General features: G+C 38.7%; 1 protein-coding gene across 1 annotated transcript in view; it reads right to left on the minus strand.

Annotated features, from left to right (window-relative positions):
- Positions 1-2,250: 2,250 nt before the first annotated feature.
- The window catches only part of VIPR2 (vasoactive intestinal peptide receptor 2), a 52,477-nt gene continuing 41,407 nt past the window's right edge, over positions 2,251-13,320 (minus strand). Inside the window, exons 10-13 of the mRNA XM_033066623.1 lie at positions 12,281-12,372; positions 9,456-9,585; positions 9,328-9,369; positions 2,251-7,814 (exon numbers count right to left, since the gene is read on the minus strand). Of these exons, the coding sequence (XP_032922514.1) occupies positions 7,644-7,814; positions 9,328-9,369; positions 9,456-9,585; positions 12,281-12,372 (435 nt within the window). The 3' untranslated portion in view covers positions 2,251-7,643. The remainder of the gene's footprint in view (positions 7,815-9,327; positions 9,370-9,455; positions 9,586-12,280; positions 12,373-13,320) is intronic.

Genomic DNA, 13,320 nt, shown 5'->3' on the forward strand with positions numbered 1-13,320 from the left:
GCTGTCTCAATTACAAAGGCACCAACTGAGAAATCCAGAAGGATTTCAACATAAAGCACAGCTCTTCATTCTGCTTTTCTGTTGTCTTCCAAATCCAATATCCATATTTAATGGACTATCCCAGGGTAATTTGTAGGATATTACATGAAAAAATATTTATTTGTCATTTGTGAAAAATCTATAACTATTTTGACGCAACACATAGTCATTTAGTGGTTTGATGCAACATAACTTACTTATTAAATGATTTGACACAATAATTCAACTTAAATTGCATGTCAGCCAGCTCATAATATATCCCAGTCTCTGTTAAGAAAAGGATATTAAAATATAATTGATTGTAAATAATAGAAGTTAACTAACAGGTAACATTTTATTTCATTCTGTTGGACACATATGGTTTGATTATTTAGGACCTTTTTAACATTGTGCAGGGAGCCCATTTGCAAACTGGAATGACCTGTAGCTTGCCAGAATGACAGCTTTAAAAAAGTCTCCCCCAAACTCCAGAGGCAGGGTGGTGTTACAGGGGGGCACACACAGCAGCCTGCAGGGTGTGGGGAGATGCTGCTTTGCCTGAGCGTGGGCTCTCATGAGCACCCTGCTCCTCCTCATGGTCGGTGTCAACACTCTGCCACCTAAGGGCTGACCTCTGCCTTGGTACAAGCAGAACTGGGAACAGTGCTGGAAATGGCACTGGAACTGGGAGATAAATGGGAATTTGGCTTGTGCACTGCCAGAGGTAAACAAGGTGTTCTCTAAAAGTAGCCTCATTCTACAATCCACACCAAACTGAAACTCACAGACACACAGAGTTTGCAATTCCTTTTCTCCATTTGCTGTAGCTCTTTGGTTCAGCTCTCTTACAGAGATGAAGGGAAGACAGATGGTCTTTCTGACTGTTCCACCCTCCCATCCACTGATCTCCTTTACCTTTTCAGGTGTCCCAGGTAGAGGCTCCTAGGTGCGATCAGAGGAAAAGGAGTGTGTGTATTCACACACAGTTTGTGCTGTACTCACAGCTGCCTGAGGGCCACTGTGTGAGAGTACAGAGCTAAGAGATTGCTGCAGCTGATACTGCCCAGTGTGACCATGCAGGAATTGTCAGAGAAGTGCTTCCCCCTTTAAGCTGCTTCTGAAGTGCAGACTCCTTTCTTCTTCCCCTCCACACTATACTGCCTGTATTCTGGGTATAACCATTCCTCTAATTGTCCAGAACTTTTGTACGGGATCCACTTCTGCATTTGAGAGGACTCAGACTTGCCATGGAAACCTGCAGGTGCTATTGCCAGAACTGAAAGGAACCAGTCCAGTGTCTCTGTTCTGCACCCTGGCTGTCCTGAATGTTCAGGCTCATTAGCTCCAAAGCAGCTCATGCAGACATCAGGATGATCTGGCTGTGGGGCTGCCCCTTTAGCTCTGAAGAAGAGAGGGCATGCTTGTGGGTGAGGACACTGAAGTGCTTTGTAGATGTGCTGTTGGCTGCCAAAGGGTCCAGACTGATGCAGCTCCTACAAGAACTCACATTTAGGTGGGAGAGGATGAGAGCTCAGGTCTCCCAAAGGCTCAGAAGAGCCCCCTGGGTGGGGTGGCTGCTGTAATTCACAGAGACTCACACAAAAGGGGATGGACTCTCTGGTCCATGAGAGACACCAAAAGAGGCTCTGTCCTCTGTCTCTGCTCGATGTCACTGCCAGGGCAGGGATTGCCCCACGAGGTGTCACCTCCTCCCCACATGGACTGCCCTCTCTCTCTGGCCCCATCAGCAACACAGCCAGTCTCTTCCCTGTGCCCATTCCCATTACAGGTGTAGAAATAGAGATATATCTTTTAGGGAAAAAAACATGATATATGGTGTTACCTCTACAGGAGAGACTTCACAGCTTTCGTTTGCTCTCACTGCAATATATTGTACTCCTGACAGATAACTGGACAATCAAGTTTTGAGTGAGCTGTGATAAATCAAAAATAGCTGCTGGCCATGGAGATGGTGCCATACACAGCACATGGGATCACCTGGTTCTGCTGTAGCTGTGTGCCATTCTCATGCTCCTGTAAGCACATCTAGGTTACAGAAAGCTACACATTCCTCAGTGAAGCTAGGGACTGTTTTTCTTTAACTTGTGTATCTAACAGCTGCTGAATTAAAAAGTGAAATACTAACTTAGCCATGTCCTTCTGCATGGCCATCACCCACTGGATCAGTAAGAAAACAGCATCAGTGTATTTTAAAAAACATAAATACCAGAATTTTTGTGCAAAACTTTTAAAATTTTTATTCTCTGATTCCTCTTCAGTCCATTATGGTGTTATAGACTACTATTATGTATAATAGCATAAAGATGTAAACACTTATTTGTTCACAGCTTTATATATAACATCTCAGAGAAGGCTGTAAGGTTTGTGACATTAAAAACTGAAACCAGAAAAGAACAAAAGAGCAAAACCAGAAGAAAACTATAGTGAATTACAGTATGAAATCTATTTACACACATTAATCTATACAACATCATAATCTGTACATTTTGTAAAAAATAATCACATTCATTTACATAATCTTTAACTTTTACCATACTTGACAGATACAAAGTTATAACAAAGATGACAAAAGAGAAATCTGAAGTAATATTCATACTAATATGCCAGGACAAAAAAAGCTGCAGGTAATCATAAACTTATTACAGTGCTTTGGGAAATAGAGGGGTTTGGGACATTTCGGTCACATTTTAGCTGACAATGGAAATATTCCTGACTTAGATTTAACTACAACCTGCTATCATTGGGCAGAACCAGACTCAACATAGAGTGCTTAAACCATATCATAGAATGCTCCTTTAAAATGTTATCCTGATGTACTCTTGTAACATACATGTTAGAACACTTTTTATTGTTTTTTTCAGCAACAGAATAGCACTGCATCCTTACTTCTGCATTTGGTCATGTCAGGTAGTACTGACAGCCCACAGCTGATATAGGCACTCATGGTAACATGAAGGTATTTCTGTTGGTAAAGGTATTTCCTGTATCACTATGCACAGATAGTAATTGTTCACACAATGACCCTTATACACATAGCAGCTTTGTCTGCAGGTTACTTGCCAGTTCTTTCTTTTGTCAGACATATTTAGGATTTGACTTTTCCTTAAGAATGTCTGGAAAAAATCTCTATAGACTGAATTTGAACTTTATCCCAAATCACTTTGCTGAACTGGGCAAATTCACAGTTAACAGAAGGTGATTTTTAGAAAAATAGAGGACAAATTATTTAGATGTTTCATCTTTGCACATGGACTGTGTGACACATGCACCTGGCAATGCCTTATTTCATCAATCTGCCCCAGACAGAGTGTCTGGCTTGCTGAGGGTCTATGCCTGTTGCTTTCCCCTTTGGCATGTTAAAGGCAAAGGGAAGCCTAGGGTGAATCAGGACATGAAGCAGATGCTACAGAGTGGGGTAGGAAGGCTCTAGCTTGACTGAAGGAAGTTTTTTGTAATCCTATTTGCCACCAATTATCTATTGCTGCTACAGGACAGTGCCATCACGAGCTTAGATCGGGTATTCCTCAGCTGGCTACCTGCAGTACAACTTAAAGAAAATTTTGGGTACTGTAAAGCCTCCTCTTGGCAAAAAGGCCAAAGACCTAACCCAAAACAACAATAATTTGTTGGAAGCTGAGACCAGGCAAATCAAAATGGGACATAAGGGTGTGGGATTTATCATGGAAGGCAGGGACACCTGACCCAAGGAACTGCAGGATCCTCCGCTGCCTGAGCTTCTGAATTACACTGCACATTTCTTGGAGGGTAGGTTTGGCCAACCCAAGGTAATTGGCATAAAAAGGAGTACCTGTGTAATATTACCCAGACAGCTTAATGATCTCTTCTGGAGGGATACATCTTACCTATCTATGGAGTGAGAAATCTAAGTGCTAACCAGCTACCCTTGGCTCATTTTGTAGTAAGTACAGAGAAAACTAGGTTCAGCTTACTTGCTTCAGATGTCCAGCTGAACATGGAAGAAGTCTTCTTCAATTAGTGCCTGTTTCTCTATGATGACTGTCTCTGAGCTAAATACACTTTAGTGCCTTCAGAAACATGCAGCTTTTAGACACCAAAACCAGGACAGATGAACTTCACCTGAGTTTATCAAGCAACCAGCTGAAATCGACTCTGCAGGGGAAAATTTAAGGGCCCATGCGTATTTTTCGTTGTGGTTAGTAAGTGGAGAGCAAGCTGTCATTGTGTTCCTCAGGCATCAGCAGCAGGTAATGCTGACAGAAATCACTCAGAATTAATGGTGTCTCCAGGGGAGGTAAAACACAACAATTAACCGTGGTGCTGGCAGTGAACTGTATTACCATTCTCGTTCAGTAAGTACAAGCTGTGCTACTGGCTTTTCAGTAGGGATGGACCAAAAAAACCAGGTTTCATGCCTGGAAGGCTTTACAGCTCAGTTTGGACCCTGATGCAACTAAAAGGGAAATGGCACTAAAGGAATAAAAAAAGGGAGGTGCAGGGAAAGGTTACACTTGTCTTGCAGCCTCTACTTCCTCCCCTGATGCTGCTAGGACTGAGTGAGAACTGGATCCCTAGGATTAGGGATGACAGAAGGCCAAATGATGTTTCATTCCATTGCTCTTGAGAGTCACCACAGCACAGAGCAAGAGCATTTAATCCCATACTCCTCAGGAAAATGCAATGAAAGACAAAGCCAAGAGAAGCTGTCTTGTTCTGAGTGTTGAAAAGATGAAAAACATTGATCAAGTTCTGCATTTGTCAAACTGTTCTGCTCCTTTTACAAACATTTTTATATCATGTGTATCTGTCCATGAAAAGGCAGCTGAGAGCCAAACTGGTGATGATAGGGTTGATTCTGTAACTTTGTATACAATTATTTGGAAATCAGAAATTTTCTGGGACTAAAAATAAGTGAGCACAGTGCCCTGTGTGTCTTTACTGCCATGATAATGCTTACACAAAGCATTATGAAATTAAACTGTCTCATAAAACAGTATCTAGACCATCTTCATTTATATTATTATTAGAGGGATGAGGCTCTCCAAAGTACTGTATTTTTCCACTGGTTTGAAAGAAAAATTCATACAGCACCTCTCTCTCATGCCATTCTTTGCATGTCCACATTGTCCTTAACAAACTTACTGATATCTCTATGTTCTCCCACTGCAAATTTCTCGTGGCATTTCACCCTACATGAAAAGTAGAATCAAGCCCAAATGCATCTGCACCATCTGTAAAGGAAACAATGCTGGTTTGTTGCAATATAAAATGTCTTTTCTTATTAAGGCTTTTCTTTTTTATAACCCAGAAATAATTAAAATGCAGATTTTTTTCCATGCTCACCTAATTAGAACAAAGACAGTTTTCTCTAAGACACAATGTGTTACAAACACATATAATTGGTGATGCATCATGCAGAACAGACTGATGGAAATGATTGCCTGAAACATCTATTTCTGTGCTATCATTCTGTCTGTGTGTCAACTCGCTCACATAACCTCATTTGAGCAAAAAGATGAGCACACTTGAATGCTTTGTCACATGTGCCTTTCTACCCCAGAAATTAAGGGGAAAAAAAGAACATTCTGCACATCACATCTCAGGGAACTGAGCAGTCCCAGTGCCACTGCAGACAAAGAATCCAAATGTGGACAGGTGTTTTTAATTTAGGTGTAAAAGCAGCTCCCAAAGCTCCAGTGGGTCTTCATATATTTGCAGTTAAGAGCTCGTGATAAGTTTTTCCAGAGATCCAGGAAACATATTAAATTTTAGCAGTGTTTCCTCAGTCTGAAGTCTCTGGGAATATATTTATTTTAAATACATGTGTAGGGGCACATCTTCAGACTCCATGGGAATGTCCTTGGGCATTTTTCCTACTGCCTATTTCCATCCAGAATCTCATAGTTACTTTGCCAAGCAGAAAACATTATGAATGATCTGGAAGTGATCAATAGCTTCTTTAAATTCAATTTTTGTAAGTGACAATTTTCTGAGTGATTGTTGCTTAACTCAAATGATACCTACTGGTGTAATGTAACATTGTGCAGTAGTCATGTGAACCACTTTCTATCTTTGGTTTTCTCAGACTCCATGGCAATCCCATTAAAACAAATTGTGTTTGACTGATAAATAGCTGGATTAAATCAGACCAAGAATTGTAGGGACACTTTGACAGCTGCTGACAATATTCCCAGTACTGGTAATACATCCAAGGATGTACAGATATGCCTGCCAAGAGCTGCCCTTGGTGCTGTTCTTCCCTTTATCTGACAAGATTATGGACTTTGGCTCCATAAAATCTTTTATCTGAAATATGAGGGCAATGGTTTGTGTGGAGGTACTCATGCAAATACATAATATTCCCACTTGTGATGTAGGGTGGACATGGTTAAATGTTGACATGGTAAGAGAACATCACTGGGTTTATTTCTTTTAAAGAGTGGAAAAGTTATGTATATTTTTATAAGACTGTCTGTTCTCTGCCTTTTTTTTCTAAGTGGCTACATAAGAGGCTTGGCATTGTTGAAAATTCCTCCTTTATGCCTTTTATGGTAATTTTTAGGGATTCTAATTTTTTTTTTTCTGGATTCACGGTCAGAACTAAATTTTAAATAATTTCAGATAGATATAAAGCTGAATAAAATTAAAAGAATTTACATTTTTAGTTAAATGAGTTGTAACCTCACTGCTATATTCCTTGTGTTTTGCAGTCAAATATGTAGTTCCTAGAGACAGATTTCAATGATAACACTGTAAAAAATGGTATTTTCAATGTGTCATGTGCTATCCAAGGCTGTTTATCCTATGCTAGGCTGCTTTAGCAATAAAACATACCTCTTCAGAAAATTCCTTCATGAAAGATCAACACAAATCTACGACTTTAAACAGTAGAGAACAACTGAGAACTATCATATTCAAAAATAATACAGTAGTTTTTTTCTGTATGGACTGTAAAGGTACACTCTGCACCCAAACATTAAACTAAACACTTTTGAAAGTAGCAACAGGATTGGAATCAAACTCTGTAGAAAGTAATCTCTGAAATTTATACCATTAGCCTAGAAATACTACCTTTTCCCCTCTGTGTAAATCATGTTCATGATTTCCTGGATTAGCACACTGAACTCCCAGTGGGGTTAATTATGGTCTTAGGTTGTTTTTTTAAAAATTTTTTTTAAAAAGTTTTTTCCATAATTAGAAAATAATTTCTTAATCCTTAAGGCAATGTTTCCTTAAGTATAAATAAAGTGTATGAAATTTTCTTGCTTCCATCTTAACCCTTACATGTGCCAAAGAAGTCTGCATCGAGCAGGATACCCTGCATGGATCTTGTAGCTGTTTTGGAAGGTAAAGGGACCTTTATGGAAAATGAATTTTTGAATTGTTACGGCTAGCAAACTGCAAGAGAGCATCAGAATTAATGTGAATACCACTTGAACAAAACAGAAAGCATCCATGGGGCAGGCTTCTCCCTTATTAACAGGTTGGCTACACAAACCAATTCCCCAAATACCAACATGTAGAAAAGCAAAGCACTAAACTGTACATTTTATAAAATATCACATCAAGCTGCATAATGAATGACATATCCCACAGTTTTTCATGTTTTGGGGGACCTAGCTCATTTATATCATGGTGGTCTCTGTCTGCATAAATGAGTGAGCTCTTGAATTCCTGTGGAGCTGGGAAACACTTTCTGATCCATTTCTAGAAATGGAGCTGTGGAGTCTGTAATCTCTGCCTGCTGTCTGCTTCCAGCACAAACTCCTCCACTTTCTTTTCAGCTCCCCCTGCACCTGTGTTAAAAAGAAAATGCACAATATGAGCTGAAAATTTATGTCAGGAACTTTTCCATGTCTATTGGCTGTCACATGGGGATTTCTAGGAACAGAATCATAGAATGGTTTGGATAGGTATGAAATTTTAAAGATTATGTAATTCTACTCCCTTCCATGGGCAGGGACACCTTCCACCATCCAGCCTGGCCTTGGGATGGGGCTTCCACAGCTTCTCTGGACAACCTGTTACAGTGTCTCTACACCCTCACAGAAGAGATTTTTTTCCTTCCTAAATCTACCACATATCAATTTTAAAATGTCCTAGCACTACAGGCCCTGCTAAGTTTTTTGTCACCTTGCTTATAACCCCCCCTTTATGTACTTTAAGGTGATGTTAAGTCTCCCCAAATCCTTCTCCTTTCCAGGCTGAGCAATCCCTACTCCCTCAGCCTGCCTTCATAGGAGAGGTGTCCCAGCCTTCTGATAATTTCTGTAGTCCTCTGGACCTGCTCTAACAGGTCCATGGCTTTCTTGTACTGGTGACAATTCACCTCTTTTGACCTGCTGGCCATGCTTCTTTTAATGCTGAATAGAGAATAGAGTTCACTTTTTGGGCTACAAGTGCACATTGCCAGCTCACAGTCCATTTTCATCCCCAAGTCCTTCTCTGCTGGTTCTCAACCCTTCATCCCTCGGTGAGCACTGCACAGACCCAGCTGCAGGACCTTGGACTTGGCCCTGTTGAACCTCTGGAGGTTCTTTCCCCTCTCTCCACAAGCCTCTCGTGGTCCCTCTGGATGGCATCCCATCCCTCTAGAGTATCCAATCAGTTTTACAAAGGTCAAATAAATGAGGCAAAGACTGCCTACACTGTGTGTGAAGAGGTGCCCTTAAGGTCACTTTCTAAAATCAATTTTGTATCATTTGTGCTGCAACATTAGCTTTTGATATCGATCTATTTATCTCATGTACTTAAGGCATGGAATCAAATGATTAGCCCAAAATCAGGCATCTCATGAATATCTAAGACCAGAATAGCACTCAGGGGAGCTGAATGTTAATTGTCTTCTTCAGACAGATTCCTTCTGTCAGACACTGCATGGTGGCTGAAATAAAAAGGAATTCCTTGCAATTTTCTCAGTTGAGACTGTGAAAACTACAACATGCTGAGCACTTCTGAAAATCTGTTGCTGTTCTGAGGTTTAGATGCTGAGAGAAAATTACCCCTAAATACTTACTAAATGGATAAATTTCCAGGCTTGTTGCACCTCACTTGCACATTGCTTCTAACAGAGCTAGATTAGATCACGATAAATAGCAGAAGACACTAACATCTCAGTTTGCAAGGAATTAGATTTTAAACAGCTCTTATAACTCTTCACCCAACTACACTTATTTCTGTCACAAATATATTACACTAATAGGAATGCAGACATCTTCCAAAACAGTTTCATGTATCAGAATTATAGAGGCACTTATACATTTACTAAAACCAATATTTAACATTCTCAGTAGGAAAAGTGAGACTTACTTCACTGTTCAGAAAACAATACAGGACTGCAACAATCAACCCCTGAAAAGAGACAATATTCTTTAGTTAGTGGGCAGCACTCACCTAGGTCAATAAAACTTCTTTTGAATAAAAACCTTAAAATTTACCTGAAAAGATCCCAAACACAACTCAAAGATTATTTTATAATTGTTGGAACTGCGATCAGGAAACAGAGCAAACACTGTGTAGTGAACTCCAAATAATGGAATAAGCAACAACGTGGATTTTGCAAGTCTCCTGGGTAAAGGAAAGAGACAAAAAGCTGAAATTTAATGATGAGCTCTTGTTTTTCTGAGATAAATGTGTAATTGTATGGTAAATCTGTACATTGCACATGCATAGTATACAAACAGTACCTTAGAATTGTAATCAAGAATCATCTCAACTGAGGGATTTTCAGGAGCCTCAATTCTATAATCTCATAGCTTTACTAATGGTATTAAGCATACTCCATTAAATAATTTTCAGTGTTGTCAATTACATAACACAATTTATCAGAAGACACTACTGAAGTTAAGAAAAAAAACTTTAAATTACTAAGGAGAACCACTCTGACAAACAGCTCGTGAAACTGTGGAATGATAAATTGCTGCTTTTACCATATCTGTCATTTATTTCTCTCTAATGCCATCAGTTTTATATATACAGGGCCAGTCAATGCACAATTTTGGATGTCTGGTATCAGATAAATTTTTAGAAATTATAATGTTGAGTTCCATAATTCATCACTTTCTTGATGAATATAACTTGATGTAAGGATGTTGTTGTGAATTCACCTATTTTAACAGAAAAGTTAAGGTATTTAAAGTAGTTTTAATTTAATCAGTCTTCATGACCTTGCTTTATTCGTAATAAACAGGCCTGCTGTTTATGTGGAAATAATTTCTGACAGCAAAGCTTCTCAAGAATAGTAAACCCCTCACATCTAAAGATGGTACCAGAAGCAAGAAAAATAGGGATTCCTTAGCAGAAGAAATTAATTTACAACTGGAGAATTTGGAACTGTAGATGACACTGGCAGCAAATTTCCTGGTTTCCCAAGTGAAATGGAAAACTGATTTTATTTGAACTTAGCCTTATCCACTGCAAAAGTAAAATGAACAACAAAAAGGATGGAACCAGCTACAAGCTGGAAGAGAAGGGAAGAAAAATGGTGACTTGCATGAGGAGTATTCATTTTAGATTCATATTTCACTTTCACTCCATGCTTGTCTAGTTGATTCTACTTTCTCTATACTTCACTTACATTTTAGTAAAAAAAAAGGACAAACAAAACAGCCTTATTCTTCTCTGCATTTTAGAAAACGCATTTGCAATCTAATAAATGAGCCTCCCAGATCTTTTAATTTCCTCTGTAGATGCAGCTTCTTGAGGAGGTTAATCTACTTTCCCACGGGTATCAGCTAAAGACCAGAAATGCAAACTTAATCAGGCAATCAAATGCTAAAAGCAAAGAATTTACAGGGCTGAATAATGAAGGTCAAGGTTGCTATTAATGTGAATATTTAATATTATAAAGTACTACAGTAAACTGTGGAAAATGGTGGGTCTGAAAGTAAGGGAATGCCTAATTTTCAAAAAGTAAATAAATACCACATGGATGCAAAGAAAGCTTTATGTCCCAAGAAGTAACCTTGAGAGGATTTCCTGCCTGTAGGTTGGTCATTGTGCTACTGTGGTAGTTTGTAAAGGTTTTTTGAAATTTTTCTAATTCAAATTCAGTTCAGATTTTTTTCAAACTGAAAACAGGACATCTTCATAACAATGTGGCAATTGCACAATTTCATCTAGATTCAATAAGCTCTCCCACATGTTTAGATAATTGAATCAGCAAACGCAAAACAACACCCTGGTAGCTCTGAAAACAAACATGCTTGTCAGTCCAGTTGTGTTGGCTTTTCTGTGGCATGTCAGAATTTTTCACTTTTTGCAGCAAACATGACACATTGTCTACAAAACCCATAAGGTCCTGCTTCTCTTGGCTTTAACAACATCCTTTATTTCTGCATACCGTGTTTTACCAGCTTTTAGAACAGGAATTCAGTATTTGTTAAATGAAAAGAAGGTGTTATCCAGGAGCACTTTTTCAAAGGCCACTCACAATGGCTTTGGGTTTTCAGTGCTCATGTTAGGTTTTGTCACTGAAGCATCATATTGACACCCTGAACTCTCAGTGTCTGTGTCCGGGCTTTAAACAAGACCCACAGACTTCATTGCAGATTATTACATGTCCAGCAGCTCTTATAATAAACAACAATAACAGATATGGCAATAAAGAACAAAACCAATTTTAGCAATATATTAAATTGTCCTTCAATATCCTTGATTTTAAAGCTGTGGAAACAAAGGCATTTTAGGATTTGATGTTCAAACCAAAACACAAAAGAAGAAACAGAAATGAACAGAACAGAAATGAAGTTAATCTAAGCCAAAAACAACCATTTTCCTCTAGAGAAGTAAACACAGTATTTAAAATCAACACTGTGCTTAAATTTTAATTTCTTGGTAACAATTTAAGATCTTTTCAGCTCTTAAAATATATTTAAGTATTTTAGAAATTTAAAAAAAAAAAGGTTTTATGGAGTTGAAGGAAATTTTTTTTTTAAATTTTCTTATATCGAAATGAAACATTTATATCTCAAAAGAAAGATACTACTCTCAATATATTTTGTATCAACATATTAATTCATGGATTAAACTCAAATTCAAAAATAGCTTGTTGTTTTTACTGAAATTAAGTATTTTTTTTTAATTTAGTGTTTGATTAAAATGTATTTATCTCCATTTCAACATAGTTGTATTTATTTAACCGTATCTAAAAGTAGTTCTAAATTAAATGTAATTATAATAACACAGCAGTTGTTGGTTTTCAGCAGATGAAATCTTAGAGATTATTTTGGCTCTGCCTATAATATCTAAAAATATGACTCACTTGTACTGTGACTGGTCATTTCCTCCGACATCTGGAGATCTTAACTTCTGTAGCAAGATTCTTATAATGCTTATGAAAAGTATAAAATTCACCTGCAAAGAAATATCATGGTGATTTCTGAATCCTCTGCTCAACAAACAGCACAAAGAAATGTTTATCAAAGTCAGACAGAGTCAAGTCAGCATGGGAGTCGTGCACCTCTGTGCAAAACCCCTCAGCTCTGCAGCGCCAAACCTGTTGTGTTCTGCAGCACCAGTTCTGCCATGGCCAGCACCACTGCCTGCCCACCAGTGCTGCTCTGGCTGGCAAAAGTCCTTGAAAGTCCCAATTTTCAGAAATGTTCTTACTTCGGCTGAGGATGGGTTTCCCAGCAGGATGGGACACTGGGTGTGGTTTTCTGCAATCCAGCACTGTTTAAATTGTCACATGGATTCACAACCAGAAGCCCAGAGGCAGTTTTGACCTTCTGCTCCTCACCTCATCTTTCAGTATTTTCTGAATTAAAATTAAAGGCGATTGTTGCACAGCTGATCTGTCTGCTCCAATCAAGCACAAAAAGGCCTCTCACAAGTATCTGACTGTCTTGGATATTGATGCTGACATTATGAATGAAGGAATCACACAGCAGCTGGGGTTGGAAGGGACCTCTGGAGATCATCTAGTCCATCTGAATCCCTGCAGCCTAATTCTCATGACAGTCCTCTAACATAGAAGAGTAGCATTTTATTTTGTATTTTATTTCATATTTTACTTTATAGAAAGGCACTTGCATAAAAAGTCATTATGATCAGAACCTAATCAGCCTAGAAAATTGAAGTATAAAACTCAGTAGATCTGAAGTCTCACTCCCATTATTTCTTCAGCTGAATTTCAGCTTTCTCTGGTGTTGAATCCTTTGGTGTGGTCTAGAAAACTGCACACTAAATACAGCACATCCATACTGAAGTAAGGGAACAGTTGGAATCCACACCTTCAGAGCAACATTGTGTGATAAAAACTGCAACTCCAGCTACAGAAACAGCTGCATCAAATGCACACAT

This window comes from Catharus ustulatus, chromosome 1 (genome assembly GCF_009819885.2).
Source record: "Catharus ustulatus isolate bCatUst1 chromosome 1, bCatUst1.pri.v2, whole genome shotgun sequence".
NCBI lineage: Eukaryota > Metazoa > Chordata > Aves > Passeriformes > Turdidae > Catharus > Catharus ustulatus.